The following is a 24,530-nucleotide window of genomic DNA, read 5'->3' as shown; positions in this document are numbered from 1 at the left end:
CTTTAACTGACCCAAATATTCTAGATATATTAACAATAAATTAAAAAACTCATGGTTTTAATATGACACATGGTTCTCAAAATTTAGCCATAGTTTACAGAATATATTACAAAGTCATGAACACCTTATGTTCAAATATTATGAGAATAGATAAAAAAAATCAAACTATATTATTTCAAACAAATATGGAAAAATCTCATACACTAGTACCCAAAACCATTAAATGGTCAGACATTGTTCTACCACAGTCATGGGCACTACAAAATGCAAATCAACCCCAAGAAATTTCAAGAAATAGTATTCCCAATCAAATAATAGAACATCCAGATGGAAATATTGAAATCAAATTCCAACAATCGAAATTACAGGATGATATAAATATTAATCGAAAAAAGAATAAGACACCATTAATACCTAGTAGGAAATCTTATTCTACTACTCCTGATGTTATTATACTACCTTCTCCTTCCCAATCTTCTTCACAATCAATACCTCGTTCAGATTTACAATTACAAGGGATAAGAAGAACAACTGATCATCTTGTTATTCCTACGTATACCCCTGAATCAAATATAGCATACACTCCTGAACCCAGTATAGAAGACTTTCAAATATTAACATTACAAAATGAAGATGATATCGAAGAAAAAATAAATCCATATGATCAATATTTTGATGAATATATGGCAGCATACTTGGCAGCCAAATTGGAAAGGAAAAGAAGAAAAATTAATAAAGATTATATCAGACAAGATTATTTATCTGATGAAAATAAACAAATTCGAGAATGGTATTTAAAAACATTTCAACCTAGATTAATAGAATTAATGCATATAAAATATAATAAATTTCTTAAAAAAGAAAGAATAACCAAAGGATTTTTTATATGGTTAAAAGAAATATGTAATCAATATAATATTACTATTCCCTCATTTAACAATATTCAAACAATAGAAGAGAAAACTTATATTAGTACGGATGGTACTACCACTGCTAGTACACACCCTCCTGAAAAAAGTATAATACTCAAAGCAGTCATCCCGTCTAAGGATGAACCACCACAGCCACAATCAATATATGATATAATAGCGACTCCTTATAAAGTCTTACCAAAAGAGCTTGGTAAGAAACAGGAATTGATTCCTCATATTGTATAACAAAATAATTATACAAATTTGTATATGCAATCCCTAGGTAAACAGGCAGAACGAATAGAAAGACTTGTTTCAAAAGAACAACCATCTGCTACACCTATACCTAAAGCAGTTCTATTCAAACCTCCTCCAGAATTAAATAAAAATAAATTCCATATTGGTGACAACAATAAGTCCTTAATGGATCAATTAATAGCAAAATTATCCCAATTAGAAATTAAAGGGATACCTTCTCCCAAAATCATTATTCCTTCACCCACTATTACCAGTCCCTTACCTGAATCTTCAGATAAAGGAAAAACAAAACTACCTGAACATGAAACAATGATGCTCTAAGAAGAACCAATCATAGAAGATACTATCCAAAATCAAAAAAATGCATTTATGGATACCACTCCCATAGATATCAACAGAATAGCTTATGAAAAAAACTGGAAACCCATTACAGCTTTACCATATCATAAAAGACCTACACCTGTTGATATTCAAATGGAAGAAGATGCTATACAACAAGTAGTATCATATTCAGGAAGATCAATAGTAAAATGGACAATAGATGGATTATCTGAATTAAAAATATTAGATGTCATGAGACATATGACAATGTTTGCCTCTGCAAATAAAATGGCAGGCAACCCAGATCAAGAGATTGCAAAAGCTATAGTCAATGGATTTACTGGCTGGTTAAGAGGTTGGTGGGATTTCTATGTAGATGATGAAACTAAGAATAGAATCCTCACTAATACTAGACAATGGACCGCCAAAAATAAACAGAATCAAGAAATAATTTATACAGAAAGTGATGCTGTCAATACTTTAATATATACCATCACACTTCACTTTGTAGGAAGTACAGCACTGTTAGCAGCAAGATCGGAAGATCTGCTTTCAAATCTCCGCTGTCCTACACTATCGCATTATAAATGGTATAAAGATGTATTTTTCTCAAGATTATTAATAAGAGAAGATTGCCAGTTAGACCACTGGAAAGAAAAATTCATAGCTGGTTTACCATATTTATTCACAGAAAAAGTCAAAGAAAGACTGCGAAAAAAACATAATGGAATCATAATATATTCTTCATATACACTTGGAGAATTATCAGCAAAAATATGTGCTGAGGGATTAGCCTTATGCACAGATATGAAACTCAAAAGGCAATTAGATAAACAAAAAATCACTAAGCGAAAAGAACTTGGTGACTTTTGTGAACAATTTGGCTATTATCTTGATAGAAAAAATATGCCTGAACAATTATATAAGAAAAAGAAAAAATATAAAAAGGAAAAATATAAATCTAAAGATAAGAAAAAATATTATAAAAAGTCTAAAAGAAAATTGATCAATAAATTTTCTCCCAATACAAAAGGTAAGAGAAAATTACCCGTATGTTATAAGTGTGGTAAAGTAGGACATTATAAACATCAATGTAAATTAAAAAAGAAGATAGAGTCATTACATTTAGATGAAACAATAAAATCAAAATTATATAATATAATCAATTATGATTCAGTTTCTTCTACCTCTACTGATTCCCATATAGACCAAATTCAGGATGATGATCTTATTTGGACAGAATCTTCTGACTCTTCCAATAATTCTGATACAGAATCATCTAGTTCAACAAAAAATAATGTTGTAGTTGTCCTATACCTACACATAATGTACATACACTTACCCAAGAAGATAATTTCATCTTGGACATTATTGACAAAATTACTGATCCAGATGAAAAAAGATCTGTCATTACTCAATTTATTTATATAACAAAAAATAAAGCAAAAACACCTCCCATCAATAAATCACAGAGGGAATAGTTATTATATGTGGTTTGGCTTCTGAAGTTTCTGGAATATCTGATGGTGGATCTGGTTCATATGTTATAAGTTGATCAAATTCTATTTCATCAGTATCAGTATCTTGTTGAGATAGTTGTTGTTCACTTACTCTCTTCATTATTGCAGCAAAATTGTATTAATCAGAAGATTTATTGACAAAGGGAATAGTTATTATATGTGGTTTGGCTTCTGAAGTTTCTGGATTATCTGATGGTGGATCTGGTTCCTATGTTATAAGTTGATCAAATTCTATTTCATCAGTATCAGTATCTTGTTGAGATAGTTGTTGTAATTCTAAAGTTTTAATTCTATTCTTTAATTGAACTACTTCGGTTCTTATTTCTTTAATTTCTTTTTTGAGATCTGAAATTGTGGGTTCTTTTTGTTATTGAGAAGTATGTTGTTCACTTACTCTCTTCATTATTGCAGCAAAATTGTATTCATCAGAAGATTTATTGATGGGAGGTGTTTTTGCTTTATTTTTTGTTATAGAAATAAATTGAGTAATGACAGATCTTTTTTCATCTGGATCAGTAATTTTGTCAATAATGTCCAAGATGAAATTATCTTCTTGGGTAAGTGTATGTACATTATGTGTAGGTATAGGACAACTACAACTATTATTTTTTGTTGAACTAGATGATTCCGTATCAAAATTATTGGAAGAGTCAGAAGATTCTATTCAAATAAGATCATCATCCTGAATTTGGTCTATATGGGAATCAGTAGAGGTAGAAGAAACTGAATCATAATTGATTATATTATATAATTTTGATTTTATTGTTTCATCTAAATGTAATGACTCTATCTTCTTTTTTAATTTACATTGATGTTTATAATGTCCTACTTTACCACACTTATAACATACGGGTAATTTTCTCTTACCTTTTGTATTGAGAGAAAATTTATTGATCAGTTTTCTTTTAGACTTTTTATAATATTTTTTCTTATCTTTAGATTTATATTTTTCCTTTTTATATTTTTTCTTTTTCTTATATAATTGTTCAGGCATATTTTTTCTATCAAGATAATAGCCAAATTGTTCACAAAAGTCACCAAGTTCTTTTCGCTTAGTGATTTTTGTTTATCTAATTGCCTTTTGAGTTTCATATCTATGAATAAGGCTAATCCCTCAGCACATATTTCTGCTGATAATTCTCCAAGTGTATATGAAGAATATATTATGATTCCATTATGTTTTTTTCGCAGTCTTTCTTTGACTTTTACTGCGAATAAATATAATAAACCAGCTATGAATTTTTCTTTCCAGTGGTCTAACTGGCAATCTTCTCTTATTAATAATCTTGAGAAAAATACATCTTTATACCATTTATAATGCGATAGTGTAGGACAACGGAGATTTGAAAGCAGATCTTTCGATCTTGCTGCTAACAGTGCTGTACTTCCTACAAAGTGAAGTGTGATGGTATATATTAAAGTATTAACAGCATCACTTTCTGTATAAATTATTTCTTGATTCTGTTCATTTTTGGCGGTCCATTGTCTAGTATTAGTGAGGATTCTATTCTTAGTTTCATCATCTATATAGAAATCCCACCAACCTCTTAACCAGCCAGTAAATCCATTGACTATAGCTTTTGCCACCTCTTGATCTGGGTTGCCTGCCATTTTATTTGCAGAGGCAAACATTGTCATATGTCTCATGACATCTAATATTTTTAATTCAGATAATCCATCTATTGTCCAGTTTACTATTGATCTTCCTGAATATGATACTACTTGTTGTATAGCATCTTCTTCCATTTGAATATCAACAGGTGTAGGTCTTTTATGATATGGTAAAGCTGTAATGGGTTTCCAGTTTTTTTCATAAGCTATTCTGTTGATATCTATGAGAGTGGTATCCATAAATGCATTTTCTTGATTTTGGATAGTATCTTCTATGATTGGTTCTTCTTGGAGCATCATTGTTTCATGCTCAGGTAGTTTTGTTTTTCCTTTATCTGAAGATTCAGGTAAGGGACTGGTGTATATATATATATATATATATATATATATATATATATATATATATATATATATATATATATATATATATATATATATATGTATTGAAAACAGCTAGGATTAGCCCACTAGCTCATATGAACATATGAGCCCAATGGCCCAGATTGAATTTGGGCTGATCTGACGATCACATATGTCCGGTAGTGCTTTAATTTTTTTTTTTTTTCTACAAATCTAAATCATTTAAAATTTTAGGTGTATGTTATTCTCATCAAGGCGCACCTAATAAAAATATAAAAATATTTATTTGTGAAAAACAAATGATTAAATTACCCTCTGATTCTTTTCGAGGGTAATTTGATCAATTTATTTCATGTAAAATATTTTTTTGATATTTTTAAAAGATTCACCTATTTTTGATAAACACACGCCTAAAATTTCAAGTGATTTAGATTTTAAAAAAAAGTTAAAATTCAAACACTTCCGAGCATCTGTGATCATCTGATCGGCCCAGACTCAATCTGGGCCATTGGGCTCATATGTTCATATGAGCTAGCAGGCTAATCCCAGCTTTTTCAATCTGGGCCGTTGGGCTCATATGTTCATATGAGCTAGTGAACTAATCCCAACATTTTCAATTTGGGCTATTGGGCATATGTTCATATGATCTAATGGGCTAATCCCAGCTTTTTTTTCATATATATATATATATATATATATATATATATATATATATATATATATATATATATATATATATATATATATATATATATATATATATATATATATATATGGAAAACACTACGCAGCGCCTATAGGCGAAAATGAACAGTGATTTCGCTTACCCCCTACACTATCCAAAGTTTATCGCGCGGTCACGATTGTCCAGTAGTGTTTCATTTTTTATTTTTTTTACAAATCGAAATGACCTGAAATTTGAAGCGTGTATTCATCAAAAATAGGGGAATTTTTTAAAAATAAAAAAAAAATATTTTACATAAAAACTTTGACCAAAATACCCCCAAAACTTTTAGAGGTATTTTTGATCAATTATTTTTCGCAGATAATTATTTTTATATTTTTATAAGATGCAACTTAGTAAGATTTACATACTCTCAAAATTTCAAGTTACTCTAATTTATAGAAAAAAATTGAAAAATAAAATACTACCAGACAATCGTGACCGTGCGATGAACTTTGGACGGTGATGGGGGTAGTTAAAATTACTATTCATTTTCGCCTATAGGTAGGAGAAATCACTTTTCCTATATATATATATATATATATATATATATATATATATATATATATATATATATATATATATATATATATATATATATATATATATATATATATATATATAAATTCTTCCCAACACCTATAGGCGAAAATGAATAGTGATTTTGCCTACCCTCATCACCGTCCACAGTTCATCACGTGGTCACGATTGTCCGATAGTATTTCACTTTTTATTTTTTTCTACTAATCGAAATGACTTGAAATTTGGAGCGTGCATTCATAAAAAATAGGATAATATTTAAAAATTATAAAAAAAAATTTTACATGAAAAAAATTGACCAAAATAGGGAAGAAGTAATAATACATAATATAGAAAAACAAATCCAAAATTGGAATATACCTAAAGTGCCTATAACTGATGTTTATAGTAAAGGAACTTTCGATTTCAAAAGTAGTTTTTCTATCAAAACTATTGAACAGAGTATTTCAGTTATGGAAACTCAAGATAAATTCTAATTACTTTTCCCAAGAATGATTGAAGATCACAAAAGAAAATATTACAAATACTTGTATATTGGTTTAGTATAAATAGTTGTCAAACCATTGACAATGACATGATTAACTAATTTTGTTCTACTTTGTTTTAGAGACAACAGCCATAAAAGATTCACTGATTCCTTGCTAGGAATAGTTGAATCTAGTCTCTGTAATGGCCCCATTTATTTTCACTGTTTTTCAAATTTCTAAGTGGCTTTAACATATCCAAATCTATTAAAAGTCCTAAACCTAAACCTTAAAACTCAAGATTTTAATATGGACTCAGGTTCTCAAAATTTAGCATTTGTTTATAGAATATGCTATAAAGTAATGAATACTTTGTGTCCAAATGCTAGGCAAATGGATTTGAAAAGACAAACCATATTTTTTCAAACAAATATGGAAAAATCAAATTTAGTCATACCAAAGTTAGTAGCATGGTCTCAGGTAAAATGACTAGAGAGATGGTCCTTACAAATTGAATCCCAGATTAAAAATCTTGAAAATAAAGACCCTGAACAAATCATAGAACATTCTGATTGAGAAATAGAAATAAGTTTTCCATCCGCCAGAAGAACTACCTTAAGGATTGGTGAATCAAGCATTAGGGATCCTCCTAGAAGCTCGACTTCTTCCGTACCACAATCCGAATATGAAATAATACCTACTCACAGAAGATCTATTATTGAAAGACTTATTAGGACTCCAAATCAGGTTCAGCAACCAGTCTATAGAGTAGATACGCCAGGTTCTTCTATAGAAGAACAAGAACCGACACCCTCTGATCTTGACTTCGATATATGTGTTATTCAAAAAGAGGAATTCAAAATTGACAAGAAATGGATCAGAAAAGATTTCTACTCTGAAGAAAATAGACTAATAAGAGAATGGTTCTTCAAAGAATTTAAAGAACCATTAGGGATGCCTTCCATTTAAAATTTAATCGTTTCATGATAAAACATAAGGCAACTGTCAAATTTTTCAGGTGGCTAAAATATATATCAAAAGATTATGGAATAAAAATTCCAAAATTTGAAGTAAATATGGTTGAAAAATCTTTTCAAACCTTTCAGACCACCAAAGGAGAAACAATAGAGTCCATCCATCCCCTTGAGACGAGCTTACAGCTTAAAGGAAAAATATTCGAGGAGAAAATGGAGGTTAAAGCCTCACCTTTCAAAATGTGACCTAAAGAAAGTGACCATAATATGGCCAAGCTGGAAGGAATACCCCATATTATTGAGCAAAATAGTTATACAAATATTTTTCTCCAAACAATAGGTAAGCAAACCACAAGAATAGAAAGTGCAGTAAACAAGTTAAAACCATCTTCTGAACCTAGAAGTTTTGATAAGCAAAGGAAATCGTTCTATTCAAACCTCCTTCAACTATTGAAACAGGAAAATTTAGCCTACAAAGAATAAAGAAAAAAAAAGAGAATAGTGAATTGATAGATGAATTGATCAAGACATTAAAAAAGCTAAACATAAACGAAAAGAGCCAGCCTCTAAAGCTAAGGAAGGAGCTGTTTAGGTCCTTCAAAAGGCACCTGACAAAAAAATTGATGATATGCAAAAAGCTTTTAGAACTGAAAGCTTAGACATTAATATAATTGATTATGGGAAAATGATAAGGCCAGTACCCCAAACCTGAATGTACTATCCTAGACCTACCCTTGTAGATCTACAGATAGAGGAAGATCTAATCTCTACGTCGGTCTCCTATTCAGGAAAATCCATAGTAAATTGGAATATAGATAGCATGGCTGAAAATCAGATCTTAGATCTCATAAAACATATGACCATGTATGCTACTGCCTGTAAAGTAAGTGGAAACCAAGACCATGAGATAGCCAAAGCCATAATATGTAGATTTTCATATGGATGAGGAATTAAAAAATCAAATATTAAATGCCTCAAAACAGTGGATAGTCAAGAGTGAAAATGGCCAAGATAACATAATACAAGAAGGAGGTGCAGTCAATACACTGACATATACTATCACCCTCCATTTTATAGGAAGGACTGCTTTATTAGCAACAAGATCTGAAGATTTGTTATCAAATCTAAGATGCCCAACACTCTCTCATTACAAATGGTACAAAGATGTATTTTTCTCAAGGCTACTATCAAGAGAAGATAATAAGTCAGACCACTAGAAAGAAAAATTTATAGCTGGTCTACCACACGTTTTTGTAGAAAAGGTAAAAACAAGGCTTAAAAATAAGCATGGTGGAATTATTCCTTATTCTCTTTATACATTAGGTGAATTATCAGCCGAAATTTGTGCTGAGGGTCTGGCTTTATGTACAGACTTGAAACTTCGACGACAATTAGAAAAACAGAGAATAACGGGGAACAAGGAGTTAGGAGACTTCTGCAAACAATTTGGATTTAATACTCTACCCCCTTCAAAGCCTTTTCATAAAAGGAAACTTGAAAAATTTTAAAAAAGAAAATTCAAACATTCTTTAAAGGCAAAAGAAAAATTTTCCAAAAAATTCTTACAAGATAAACCATCTTTTAAAAATAAAAGAAAAAGGAAAATCCATGTCTATTACAATTGCGGCAAAATAGGCCATTATAAAAACAAATGTAGAGTTCAAAGAAGAATTAACTCTCTGGAAATAGATGATACTATTAAAAAGCAGTTATTTGAAATACTCCAAATAGAGGATGAAACCTTTGATTCCTCTGATTCAGAAGAGGAAATGAGGATATCATTATCAGTAGCTCTGATTCAGACTCTGATGATGAAAATAATCCAGAAAAGGAAAAGGAAAATTGCCAATGTAATTTTTATAATGCAATAATGGATATGAACGGGTTAAGCATTAATACCCTCACAAAAGAAGAGGATCTGATTATAGACCTCATCGACAAAATATCTGACCCAGAAGCTAAAAAAGAAGCCTTGATCTAGTACATCAATATGTCCAAAACCCCATCTAGAAAACCTAAGTCTTCTCTTGTCCCCATAAAAAAAGATTATAGTTTCCATGATATTTTGAAAAGGGTACAAAATAAAACACATATAGAAAAGGAACCTTCAATATCTGAACTATGAACTCAATGAAGTTAGAAATGAATAGATAGCTTTGAAAGCAAGGGTTCAGATTTTAGAACTAACCAAGAACCCCATTAACGAAGAAATTGAAGAAGAAAATATAGAAAGTGAATTTAATAATTTAATTACTGAATATAATATTACTTTACCACCTGAGGTTGAAGACACCCTTCCTAAACCTGAAACCTCCAAAGTTGGTATGAATGTAATTGACAAGGTCCAAAATTGTAAATATGTAAACTTAGTAGACAAAATAATAACCCAAACATGGTTTACTAATATCAAAATTTTAGTTCAAAAGGAATACAGTTTCCAAACTATCACCCTGATAGATTCAGGAGCAGATCTAAATTGCATTAATAAAGGATTAGTGTCAACTAAATACTTCAGTAAGACTACCCAAATTCTTAATACTGCAGATGGCAGCAAAATATTTATTAATTATAAACTGTCGGATACTGCAGTATGCAATAATGGTGCTTGTTTCAATTTTTCCTTCATAATGGTAAAAGGTTTAAGTCAACCTATTATTTTAAAGACTCCTTTTTTTAATATGCTCTATCCAATTAAGATTGATGATACAGGGATAGAAGCGAGTATTTAAGGGCATAAGGTTAAATTTACCTTTATTGAAAAGCTCAGAATCCATGAAATCAATAATATTAAAAATAAGATTTCTTCTAAAGAAAAATTTATGTATTATCTTAAAGAAGAACTAAAATATAAAAATATGGAAGAAAAATTATCTCTTCCGGAGGTTCCAAAGAAGATTAGATCCCTAAACACCGATATGGAAAGAAGTATATGTGCAGATGTCCCCAATGCTTTGTGGGACAGAAAGCAACATATAGTTGAACTTCCTTATGAACCAGATTTCGGAGAAAAAAAAATTCTTACTAAAGCAAGACCTATTTAAATGAACAATAGGTTACTCGAAATCTGTAAAGAAATAAAAGAATTATTGGATAAAAAGCTTATCAGAAAAAGCTCATCACCATGTAGCTGTTCGGCCTTTTACGTGAAAAAGACCTCTGAAATAGAAAGAGGGGCTCCAAGACTGGTTATAAATTATAAACCACTAAACAAAGTTTTGAGATTGATCAGATATCCAATCCCAAATAAAAGAGACCTCTTGGATAGACTCGTCAATGCTTGTATATTTTCAAAATTTGATATTAAATCAGGCTATTGGCAAATCAGGATTGCCGAAAAAGATAAATATAAAACTGTATTTAATGTTCCTTTTGGACAATTTGAATGGAATGTTATGTCTTTAGGATTACAAAATGCACCATCCGAATTTCAAAACATGTACTTAAATGTAATTTTTTGCAATATGGCAAGGTATTCTTTTTTCCTTTTAATTTAGTATGGAGCATATTAATGGTAACACCAATTATTTTTCTAACTCGAGAATTTTTGTAGGGAGAGCAGAAGGAGCCAACAAAACCAGTTGATGGAAATAGTCCCTAGTCCAGGATCATCCCTGGCATCTCCATCAACACCAAATGCTCTAATAAAAATGCAAATACAAGATATTGATATATCTCCCCTTCAAACACCAATAAGCACTCATACTCCTAGAAACAGCATATATTCCTTTGCTAATCATAGAAAATGAACATCACTCAAAAACTCCGGCTGAAATAGTTGTTTTATACCTCAGACAGCATATGCATCCTAATATGAGAGACAGATGCAGAGAATGGTACGAATGTATCCTTATAAAAATGGGGTCAGTTTTCATAGTTCATCATTCTAGAAATAACGATAATGAAATAGCATATTCAAAGTTCCAAATCAAAAAAGTTATTTATTAAAAAGAATGGAGATCGGATCCTTTAAAGCCAAGGATCATAAATACGAAAGGATTTAAAATCAAATCCTATCATTACTATGAATACATAAAGGCTTGGGACGAAGTCTTTTCATACCATAATACAAAAAATTCTCATAACTGGTATATTCAGTTCAAAATAACTGAGCCAAATAAGTTTCTAAACTGGTTTAAAAATTGATTCTCTATATGGGGATCAACAATCCAGATTCTAGCAAGAGAAATACAAATTCTTAAAAGAGACTTCCATATTCTTTGAAGTCTTAAATATCCAGATTCTCTGAATATAATAGGCAAAGTCTTAAAAGAGACTTCCATATATATTTTATGACCTTATATCAAGTCCCATGGATTTTAAAATGGGATTATCAAGTTTCAACAAATGATATGGACAGGTGGGATTATATCCCCGAATTAAGAAGGCCAATCCATATCAAATGGTGGGAGAGCTACAAAAATGAATCCCTAAATCCAGATAAAATAAAAATGAAATTTATTCCTTCAGTTTCACCCCAAAAGCAAAAAATGGAAATATCAGAATATGTTGCACTATTACAGCAACAACACCCCAACCTATCCAAAGAAGAGCTTAAAAGGAAGCTCTGCAGCGCAATAGAAGATAATGAGGAAAAAATGTCAACGTCTACTCGAAGTGATGAACAGGAAGATTATAGTCCGATGAATGGCGACGATTGTGTCGGAATTGAATTTTTTTCAAAATAAAGAAAATTCAGGAGGGACCAGAACAGCTCCAACCTATCAAGGACATGTGTCCCAGTCCCTATCACCACTACCGACGAAGTCACTGTCACTGTAGCTGCTCACCAATAGCCACTAGCCAACGCAAATCTCACTATAGCCACTAGCCAGCAACCACTGTAGCCATTAGCCGACAGAATCTCACTGTAGCCACTAGCCGACAGCTACTGTAGCCACTGACCGACGGAATCTCACTATAAAAGATAAGGTGTCGGCGCAGATTTCAAACGTTTCAAATCCGTTTATTTTTTAGGGCTATAAAAGGAGAAGAGGGGGGCTCTTCTCAAACATCCAGAGTTTTCCTGAGTTTACAGTTCTCTCTCTGCTCTCTTCTTTACAGTTCTCTCTCTGCTCTCTTCTATACAGTTCTCTCTCTGCTCTCTTCTCTACAGTCCCCTCTCTGCTGTATATCAAGTAGTGCTTGAAGCTATCTAGTTTCTTTACTAGTGTAAGAACTTAAATGTGCGACTGCTTTTGGAAGGAAGTCCTTGACTATATCCTTGAGCAGCTAAAGTTATTTACCAGCTTCTGTATCTGTAAAACGTGAGTTTACTTTACTTATTAAGTTTGATCTGTATTCATGTTTATGATCATGTTTACTGTGTGTTCCGTTGTTATTAAAATATTCTGCTAAATTTTCCGCTAAATTTTCCGCTAAATGGTAAATGTGAGTTTACTTTACTTATTAAGTTTGATCTGTATTCATGTTTATGATCATGTTTACTGTGTGTTCCGCTGTTATTAAAATATTCTGCTAAATATTCCGCTAAATGGTCTCAGAGCCCTTCAATACAGTTTTCTCTTTTAAGTTGTAAGCTCGTCTCAGGGGGATGGATGGACTCAATTGTTTCTCCTTTGGTGGTCTAAAAGGTTTGAAAATATTTTTCAACCATATTTACTTCAAAGTTTGGAATTTTTATTCCATAATCTTTTGATATATATTTTAGCCATCTGAAAAATTTGATAGTTGCCTTATGTTTTATCATGAAACAATTAAATTTTAAATGGAAGGCATCCCTAAGAGGTTCTTTAAATATATGTGTTTTATTTTATACCCTTTTCAAAATATCCTGGAAACTATAATCTTCTTTTCTTGGGACAAGAGAAGACTTACGTTTTCTAGATGGGGTTTTGGACATATTGATGTACTGGATAAGGGCTTCTTTTTTAGCTTCTGGGTCAGATACATTTAGCGGAATATTTAGCAGAATATTTTAATAATAACGGAACACATAGTAAACATGATCATAAACATGAATACAAATCAAACTTAATAAGTAAAATAAACTCACATTTCACAGATACAGAAGCTGGTAAATAACTTCAGCTGCTCAGGGATATAGTCAGGGACTTCCTTCCAAAAGCAGTCGCACATGTAAGTTCTTACACTAGTAAAGAAACCAAATAGCTTCAAGCACTACTAGATATACAACAGAGAGGGGACTGTAGAGAAGAGAGCAGAGAGAGAACTGTATAGAAGAGAGCAGAGAGAGAACTGTAAAGAAGAGAGCAGAGAGAGATCTGTAAACTCAGGAAAACTCTGAATGTTTGAGAAGAGCCCCCCTCTTCTCCTTTTATAACCCTAAAAAATAAATGGATTTGAAACGTTTGAAATCTGCACCGACACCTTATCTTTTATAGTGAGATTCCGTTGGTCAATGGCTATAGAAGCTGTCGGCTAGTGGCTACAATGAGATTCTGTCAGCTAGTGGCTACAGTGAGATTCCGTTGGCTAGTGGCTACAATGGCTGTTGGTGAGTGGCTACAGTGATAGTTACTTTGTCGATATTTTGATCAATTTATTTTTTATTGATATTTTTTTATATATTTTTATTAGATGAGACTCAATAATATGTACATACTCTCTGAATTTCAGATCATTCCGATTTGTAGAAAAAAAATGAAAAATAAAACACTACCGGACAATCGTGTCCGTGCGATGAAATTTAGACGGCGATGAGGGTAGGCGAAATCACTATTCATTTTCGCCTATAAGTGTTGGAAAGACTTTTCCATATATATATATATATATATATATATATATATATATATGGGCGATGATTTCATGCAACCATTGTATAGTAATATGATTCAACAACCTTAAAAAACCATCTTAAGGCCATTTGTTTTATTCAAATTTTAAATATACACTCTTTTCATTCTAATGAAGAATCACAAAAAAAGAAAAAATTGAAAATACAACTTCGAAAGTATTTTTTAGGCCAATTAACATAGGCCGTTCATTTTGGTCTTGAAATTCACAAAATAAATAGTCTAGATTCTTTTTTTGGAGGGAACTCATTTTGACCATATCTAGGGTTCAAATTGAACTTTTTTTTTTGGGGGGGGATTGATTATTGAGATGAAGAGAGTGTGTGTGCAAAATTTAGGATCGTACAAATACCACAAACATGGTTTTCTAGAAGTGTCGTTGCATTATACTATGATACAACCGTACACACACGCACACACACACATATATATATATATATATATATATGGGTATGGTTTCCATAAGGTTGCAACCTAAAACAATCCAACTAAGGTACGCCTTCAAATTTTATCATAATATATAATTTTGATATAAAATGCTATTAGGATTATTTCAAAATCTATTTTTATCTCTAATTATAAAAGTTTGAATTCTAAAAATGGTTAAAATCAATTAGATCTATAAACATATGAAAATCTTAAAAATGGACGGTGCATATAATATGTTGTAAGATGCACTATTTCTAAGACTCAAAAGCTTTTTATTTTTCATAATCATACAACTCGATGTCGAGATGATCAGTCACAGGGTTTTTCAACATTAAAATAATTTTTCCGATGGATTTTTGAGGTGCATCCGTAGTTCTACATTTTAAAGTTGCAACCTTATATAAAAATTATATATATATATATATATGGATTTGGAAAGAACCCTAATCCAGTTTTCTACCCAATCAATCGACCGTGCAAAGATGAAACCATAGTTTTAGTGATCTTAACGGGCGGGTTTCACAAAAGAAGCCTCGAGTTTGATGTACTCCCTTCTCTAGGTTGAATCACAGGATAGATAAAAATATAGAAGAGGTCGTAGCCGCTTATTTGTTAGGTCTAACATGTTTCTTCCATGTTGAAATGATTGCACAGTCAAGTTTTGGATGATATAACAGGGCGTTGAAATGCGAGAGTCGATCGATGGTATTGACCGCATACACAAACTACACGGCCGCTGCAGGGTTTAGCTAATCACAACAAGTGATGTCACAGTAGATGCACCACATGCGCCAGGGGTAGTTAGCACACAATTTAATTAACTTTAAGCCATTGTTTTGCAGTCGTACAAGCCAGTTAGGAGGCATTTGTTGTAAGCAAGCTACAACATGGTAATATCTGTGGACAAGAGACCGTGCTGCAGATTCTCTATTGCTCCAGCTCATTTCCCACTAGGAATCATATCTGAATTTGTAATGAATCATATATAAAAATTTGTTAAAAGAAAGTTCATACACCTAGACATGGTTACTTTCAATGATAAATATGATAGATATACTAGGGTGTTTAGAGAACATGTTAAACTATGTTTAGATTAAATATTGATTGCTCAAGACCCCATTTGGAGAAAATTAAGACATTCAATGGATATTAGTGGTGAAGTGGAATTAAAAGGTGGCTTGCACTTGCACAACTAGGCAAAATATCATGATAAATAAAAAAGGTAAATATTTAGAAATTCGAACAGAATTAGCAGGCAGGATTCACGCCGAAAAGGTCAAGCATTATAATTGGTTGAAGGGCATAAGCACTGCCATACATGCTCCCAAGCGCATAAGAACTGCTATATATGCTCCTAATATGACTCCATTTTCTAATGATCGATGAAGTTCTTCCCAGTGTAGGAAAAATCAAACCAAAACGAACAACCGGACATGGGGCCCGAAACGGAACTACCAGCCTAACCGGTAAACCGGCCGGTTCAACCGACCTAACCAGGCAAGTCCTAAGTGGTCAAAAAAATGTTAAAAGAAATCTAATAAAATAAAAAATATATATATTTAAAATATGGTTAAACAAAGCACATCCAAATGAAATTAAAAACTAATGGAAAAAATAGATTCTAAAGAATAAATTTGGGCCTAGGGGTATTTTTTAAAATTTTCTAAAAAAAGATGGAAAAATATGAAAATATGTATTAATGGCCAAAACAATCTTTACCAAAATGGTAAAAAAAACATTAAAAGTGTATTACAAACAAAATCCCTTATTTTTTGGGATTTTATATAATTTTGTTTGAATTTTTTTTAAATACCCGAGAAGTTCACCAAAACCTATCAAAACTGGAACCGGCCAATTCCTATCTAACTGAGCGGTTAGAATTTGCACTGTCTGATTTTTCCTACCCTAGTTCTTCCTACAACAAACCTGATGTGAAATCTCAAGTCTCCTGTCTTCATATTCTCAAATAAGCTTGCCTTATTGATATTTTTGGTGAACAATTCACAAAGTGGGTGACTAGTTTTTTGACAGACAGAGCTTAAGGGGCATAGCCACCATGACAACAAATTACTTTTCAAGGGAACATGGTCTCTGATGGGAGTCTGAAATGGAGAGCTCCAGTTCACCTGCATATGCTGCCACAGATGGGCGTAACGGTAGATCCAAATCCTTCACATACTTCGGATTCAGATTTGCTAGTGCAAGAAATCAAGCAAATGTGTACCATGGCATGATCAAGAAGTTGCTGCACTAGATTCCTGACCTCAGGTGGCATCGCCTTGATCTCTTAGTATAGCCAACAAATCCTGGAATAATGGTGCTCATTCCTTAATATGAAAGCAATGTTAGTAAAAGCTGGGAAAATCGAGAAGCCTACCACCTCGAGGATCAAAGCGTCCGATGCTTGACCTTCTATGGAGGAAGGAAAGTCATCTACAACTAAGTCAATTCTTGAGTGTCCTTATATTTACTAAAATTCTATTTATGCTGAGGTTCATCGTTGCTGCGTGACACATAAGATAAATAATTCAGAATCATATTCATATGATGCTGTGTAAGGACATATATACTGGGGTGAATGCCAGGAAGGAGGAATCTTATTAAAGGTGAACGCATGCAATTAAGAAGAATGGAAAATGTTCGAAGAACATGCTGCAGAAATTTGTAATGTACCACTAAACAATAGCAACTTCTGTGACCTCACCTCTAACTGTTCTTTGATCCCGACTTAACACAAGTTCATCAAAGAGAAAAAAAAGTTATATAATGCGGACAAGTTTATGAATTGCTTGGCAAGAAGAAGTGTTTCATGAAGTGTCATAAGATGGTCTTGAAGCAACTTCTTTTATCATGAGTATCTGTTGATGGTCATGAAACATTCTGTCCTATAACTAATTGCCTTTTGCTTGGGTTTCTGACTACTAGTAATGGTTGGCATCCACAAAGAAGGGAGTATAGAAAAATGGTGCTGAGAGGTTATATAGCAAATATATTCATCCATTAACAGTGGTAAAACCAGACCTCGAGTAATCTACAATGCCTAATACTGGAATTAGCACATGTTATTGTATTTTGATGTCGGTATCCTGATCGAAACTTAAACCATACTCCTCTTGTGCAATTTTCAAGAAGAAACAAATCTGCAAACAATAACAACAATGAATTCTCTATTTTATTGACATTTTGAAAAAAAACTAAAAAACAGAAAATTATGTCATTCCGTGTAGAGATTGCGGCAACATTGTCATTAAGATATTTATTTGACAAGAATGTTAAAGTAACATTTGTCATTAAGATATTGCTTACCAGAAAATCAAAATAGAAGAGAAACTAGAATGAACGAAGGCTGTCATGCATTGCCTAGGCTTCCTTCATGCAGATATAGGATGCATGGCTCTGAACATTAACAGTGATTCCCAAGTTATTCTACAAAGAGATTGCTTCCCGACCAGATTAAGGGAAAATAATTATCAATGTTACACCTTTTCTAAATTTATGCTTGTACCTGTACTGTACAGAGATGAAGATGATAAATCATATTATACAGGCAAGACACAGCATCAACTGATGGCAAGCTCCTCCTGCTGTTCTGTGAGTGTTCCAACATTGTAAGGATCTAGTATCTCTTTGATATCTTGAACTGTGAGTGTCTCATATTCTAACAAAGCATTGGCCAGGGCATGTAATGCTTTTTCATGCTGCCAGAGTGTTTGGAGCAGTAAGCAATTATCACATCTCAAATATAATTACTAACTGCAATCAATAACAAGTTACGAATTTATGTATAAATCAGAAGACATCAGGAAGAATTTCAGCAACTCATTCTCACAAAAATGCAAGTCAAATACAAATATCCCAAGGGAAATGCAAGAAAAATTATTAGAATAACGGCTGTTTTATTTTTTGAACATATTGTTCATATGGAAAGGTCAAGACTTGGAACTTCAAAACTGCTGCAGTATGACTAACTACTGAAATGTCATAAATTTCCCCCCTATATAATGCTGGAATTGAGTGGTCTAGTCTTCCTTGTGGCCTGACTACATTTGGTGGGGGCTCCTTGATATCATACCATATTGAGCAGCCAACCTGTGAGGATGCATACCCATGGATATTGTAAACCATCCCCACGGGAGCCTTCAAGTAACTAACAATTGTTTCCATTTATTCAAAGAGGTGCTACAATTCTGTGGAACGTGTGCCATTAACTACTGCTACAAGAAAGTTAACATTCTCAAAAAGAAAAAACTACTGCAACAAGAATGCTTTATAAAGGAGGTCATAACCATAAAACTGCATTCAACAAAAATCATGAGGCTGCCTTACATTACATCGCATTCAAACTCAAACGTTATTGGTAGACATGAATTTTATCATAATGTGCTATTCTGATTCAGTTTCCCAGCTTTAATTAGAATTCTTCTCCTACAGTAGCTAGGGACTTTAATCAGCATCCATAACAAACTTCAATGACAATTCTGGGATACCAGATATGACCACTGCCAAAAACTAGTCCGCAGTCATAACAATATGCAGTGAAGATAACCAACTGAACAACTTTAGATTCTGTAAACCAAAAAAGGAACACACATAGACATGCAATGGTATCTAAAAAGAGAGGTAACAAATTGTCCATTAAACTGGAAGAAGGTAAACAGTCACCTAAAGGCAACCAAGATACCTTAACCACTTATTGGGAATTAGTCACTCTCGTGAAAGATCTTCATAACAATATTTAGTCCTAGGGAATAGATACAGATTGGAGTGTACCTTTTTCAGCAAGTCTTTGACACGTTCATAGGCATCTCTCAAGAGTTTCACAACCTGCAGGTATTTGAATACAAACATCAGATATCTAAAGAACATATGTACCACAAACCTATTTGAATGATCATGCATAACAAAGGCAGAAACCATAAAACTGTTGATGGGATCAAGCACAAGGAAAGCAGACCTCTGCATCTATTCGGGATTGCATCTCTGAACTTGGCCGCTCTTTGACATAGATAGGACCAATTGCATCACTCATCCCACAAGTTGATACCTGGCACACATGTAGCTAATGAGATACGCAGGTGACAGAAGTTTGAACAAATGAAACTCATAACAGGACACTGAAATATTCAAAACAAAGGGTGCACAACTTCCTCCCATGATCACATAAAATAACTCTATCGTCATCCTATGGTTCTACAGACAACCCTGATGTGCAGATAACCAATACTGTCCTACGGTTCTACAGACAACTCTGATGTGCAGTAACCAGTACTACAAACCATACACAAGAGTACTAGGCTAATGCGGCTCAACAATCTGGGTAGTTTGATGCTGATTAGGCAGAGAAAACAAAAATAGGAAATACATCCAAGTGTGACTCGCGAATAAGAAACCCTACATAGCGACATAGGAGCGCATAACTCCAGTAATTTGGAAATCAGAAGATGAGTGGGTTAGAGTTGGACAGACAACTCTAATGTGCAGTAACCAGTACTACAAACCATACACCACTGAACCAGAGTACTAGGCTAATGCCGCTCAAAAATCTGGGTAGTTTGTGCTGATTAGGCAGAGAAAACAAAAATAGGAAATACATCCAAGTGTGACTCGCGAATAAGAAACCCTACATAGCAACATAGGAGTGCATAACTCCAGTAATTTGGAAATCGGAAGATGAGTGGGTTAGAGTTGGACGCAGGCCTCATGATCTGCATCTCTTTCACAGCGAAAGGTTAGAGAACCCATGTACTCTTCATTTGGCTCTCCACAGTTGTTATTTTTCTCAGGGAAAGGAGCAAAGGTGATTTTTGGCTCCAATATATTGGGTTATCATCAAGGTTTCAAAAAACGCTAAGCGGCCCCTAGGTGGCCGGCCTGATGCCCAAAACCTCAGGTGCCCTGTAGTACAAATTCTTTAGATATATACATATATGAGATGTCCAAACGCACATATATGCATATATTTGTGTCAATTTTGTAATTTATTGCATTTAAAAATATTGTAACATACTTTATTATATACAAACATATGATATATCACATGTTGAGATTAAACTTGTTAAAAATTTAAAATTTCAAACTATACAAAATTTTTAAAAAAATTAAGTGTCTAATAGGCGATGTATTAGTAATAGTCTTCAACTCTTATTCCATAATACCATACTTTTGATTCCACAAAAAATACTTTTGATACTCATAAATAGGTATAGCTAAGAGATTGAGTGCTTATGGAAGTATTCTTTTAACTTTGGGGTTGTAAATAACCCCTATAACCTTTTTAAACCTTGTTGGGTGTTAAAATTAGCCCCTTTACCCTTTTGGGCATCTTTAAAAATCGAAAAAAAGCCCATGTCCCTGGGCAGCCGCCCAGGTACAGCCGCCCAGAATGTGGCGCCCAAGTCTACGCGTGCAACCAGAGGTGTCTTGGGCGCCTAGGCGCCCGGCAGACCGCTTTTTAGAACATTGGCTATCATACAATAAAAATTGTATAGAAGAACTTGTTTTAGTTGCCATTTTAACTTGGTACACTGTGACAAGGACCAGACATGGTTTAATCAGATGAGGGTCTGTCCAATTGCCAACCTCTCTGATGAGTCAAATCAATCAAAAAGAAATGATATTTTTTTACACATGAATGAATTTCTAAACTTATCTAACGATAAAAAAAAATGAAATATAAATAATGAATGATATAAGAAACTAATATGATCTTCCTAAGAATATGACATACTTCACCAGAAAACAGATACTTCTTTAGAAACCATTTAAACTTTTTAGTAGCATTCGTCCAAATTGCCATGAGGAATTTGACTGAAAATTTGTTATCAAATTATTTTCTGTCAGATTCAAGGCAACATCTTTGGTAATGAAAAAAGCAAAGAAATATTAATAATCAGAAATTTCATTCATGATTCAGTAGTATACATGCCATGCATTCCATACATCATGTTTGACGAGATAGCAATTCCTAAGAAACAAAGAAAAAGGAGAATAAATAGTTGAAAATTTCATTGATGAAAGAAGTACCATATACTGAGCAAGCTCAGTAGCTGTGTGAATATCATTACTGGCACCAGTTGTAATTTGTTCTGGACCAAAGATGAGCTCCTCTGCAACTCTCCCTCCCATGCAAACATCAAGTCGTGCCAATAACTGTTTCCTGCTAATAGATGTTTCATCACTTGAAGGAAGTTGGGTGACCATCCCTAGGGCAGATCCTCGTGGCATGATCGTTGCCTTATGAATAGGATGTGCTCCAGCTGTATTATATGCGACAATTGCATGACCACTCTCATGATATGCAGTAAGCTGAAAGTATTCAACAATCTGTCAGGTGTACAAATATGTCCACTGTGGAAGAGAGAAAGAGCCATAGACAGAAGAGCTTTTAGCTCATTTACCTTCTTTGATTCCTCTGAGACAAACATAGTTTTCCTTTCCGTACCCATAACAATTCTGTCCTTTGCGAATTCCAACTGCGCAGCCGTCAACTTTTCAACACCCTCAACAGCACCCTTGATGGCAGCAATATTGACCAAATTCGCCAAATCTAAAAGTATATTGAAAAGAGGTTAACAACGTTGAATAACCTTATGGAAGTAAGGCATGTTTGTAAACATTGAAGAATAACTTCTGAATGGATAATTAGGCATCTTTTTTCCCAACAAATCTTGCAGCCTAAAGCCAATCTCAAAAATCCACAATAAATGTTATGTCAAAATGTAAGCTCATTTAATCACTACATTGTAGAATTCACAATCATTTGAGTTCCATTACTTCATGGATGTGCCTATAATTCTTTAAGAGAAGATGGCATGGTACCTGCGCCATTAAAACCTGGTGTGCCTCGAGCAAGTGCTTTTACATCTACATCTTCAGCCAAAGGCTTGTCTTGCAAGTAGAGCTCTAATATCTCTTGCCTGCCTCGTACATCAGGGCTTGGAACAACAATCTGAAAAGCTTCATCAGAATTAGATGCCCAATGATTCTACATCCCAGTTTGAAATTTTGCCCACAAGTGATGCTAGCAGCATGCAGAAGACAAGATGGCTTTAATCTATTCCAATTATGTTTCTTTTTGGGTAAGTCGATCAGTTTAAAATTTTTGTAACAAGGAAGAATCTGACCTCATATACACAAGTAATGAGAAAAGAGGATGACATGTGTACATGAAGAAAACACAAGGAATATCAATTGCCTCTCACATGTAAGAAATTGGAGTGCAATTAATTTGGTTCTTTAGATGTCATAACACGTAGGGTTAACAGGTAACTTAATGAAGTGTGTAATTAGGTTGTCGATTTTTTTTATGAGCTTTGAGCAAAGAAATGTCGAGGCCCCAACCATCTCTTGTACATCTGACAGTTGGGAGATGCTAACTGTAGGAAACATAGCATCGAATACTTTTTCGACTAAAATACATGTCTAGTGACTTCCATTGCGTGACATGTAATGCCAATCCATTGAACATGGATAGCCTCTTTTTGGACTTGTTAGATGTGGATAAGCTTGGCCTCGAGAGTATGACCTAATGTTGCTCCATAACAAAATGACTGTTGGTCGACTTTTTAGCACCACTTGCTTAAACAACAATAGAGATAAAAGAAAATGATAAAAATGAAACCATCACCAAAAAGAAATCTCTCCTTAATAAAGTTGCAATCCACCTCAATACATTTCCTCATCTTTTAAATATAAAATATAGGTTTGGAGGTGCATGAATTACACTAGTAACATCACAATGAAGTCACATGGTACAAAATCGATGTCAAAGAAGACCTAAAGCAAAGAAACTTCAATACAAGTAAAAGATATCACTTGATAATCTCCTTGCTTACAAGATTTAGAAAAGGTAGGCTAATTCCTGAGTCTTTAAAGTGAACAAGGAAAAACAATTACCAGATCAGGTACGGGGCAAAATCCTAAATAATGAAAATTTGGTGAAAATTCAAAATCAAATGGGATTCTGGTTAAAACCTCAAAAGCTTTTTCTTTTTTGGCTAGGCAAAGATTGTGAATCTGTCAGACTGCCATGTGGCCAACTCATCAGCCATTAGCCAGATGAGAGTGGTCCTCTATGGCTGTAATGCCCGTGTGCCCCACAATGAGCATTCAAACCCCAAAACCATATGGAAGAATGTATGTTTTGTTTTCCACAGCGGAAGGTACTCAAGGCATCAGGCCTTATAAATCAATTGCATGTTAGCAACCAAATCATGGAATTAGTAAACGAATTTTCACTATATGCATAAGTGTTATATTGTTGTAAGATGTGTTCTACACAAGCAACAGTATCATAATAACATGCCAGGTTGCAAACAATAAATTGCAGAGTATTTTTTTTGAGAGATAGGTTAACATTAAATTGCAGAGTATTACAGAACATTTTTTAGAAACTTTGTATATTCTCTGTAACTCTCAATCCCAAGGAGATTATTCTCTTGCAGAAAGTAGTGGACACAATAGTAAATATCATGTGTCCTTGAGAACATGGCGAATGGCTTCCTTGTATCACTAAGGCATCATTCAATAGTTTTCAATCGTCAAAGCAGTCATCAGAAACTTGCACGCACAAGTTGCACAGAACCAATGAGTAATTTCCCAAACAAGCATATCGCATTCAAGATAACATGGTTAACTTACAGCAAT

General features: G+C 33.3%; 1 protein-coding gene across 19 annotated transcripts in view; it reads right to left on the bottom strand.

The window, feature by feature from the left end:
- Positions 1-15,493: 15,493 nt before the first annotated feature.
- FTSH11 (FTSH protease 11) overlaps positions 15,494-24,530 on the bottom strand; it is a 29,831-nt gene continuing 20,794 nt past the window's right edge. For 4 of the 19 annotated variants that reach the window (XR_016046594.1, XR_016046617.1, XM_006837390.4 and 1 more), the window contains exons 12-17: positions 22,704-22,833; positions 22,283-22,431; positions 21,909-22,190; positions 19,840-19,929; positions 19,656-19,709; positions 18,116-18,583 (exon numbers count right to left, since the gene is read on the bottom strand). Coding sequence is in view for 7 of the 19 variants with exons in the window: in XM_006837390.4 (XP_006837453.1) it covers positions 18,446-18,583; positions 19,656-19,709; positions 19,840-19,929; positions 21,909-22,190; positions 22,283-22,431; positions 22,704-22,833 (843 nt within the window). In the remaining 12 variants the exon portion in view is untranslated. Of the gene's footprint in view, positions 15,849-18,115; positions 18,975-19,655; positions 19,710-19,839; positions 19,930-21,908; positions 22,209-22,282; positions 22,432-22,703; positions 22,834-24,530 lie in introns of those variants that run through there. The other 15 variants (XR_966476.3, XR_016046605.1, XR_016046591.1 and 12 more) reach the window with 7 other exon arrangements.

This window comes from Amborella trichopoda, chromosome 1 (genome assembly GCF_054954075.1).
Source record: "Amborella trichopoda isolate Santa Cruz 75 chromosome 1, AtrichopodaSantaCruz75HAP2 v2.0, whole genome shotgun sequence".
In the NCBI taxonomy this organism is placed as follows: Eukaryota; Viridiplantae; Streptophyta; class Magnoliopsida; order Amborellales; family Amborellaceae; genus Amborella; species Amborella trichopoda.
Note: the sequence above shows the minus strand (reverse complement) of the source record. Positions and strands in the feature narration are given on the sequence as shown.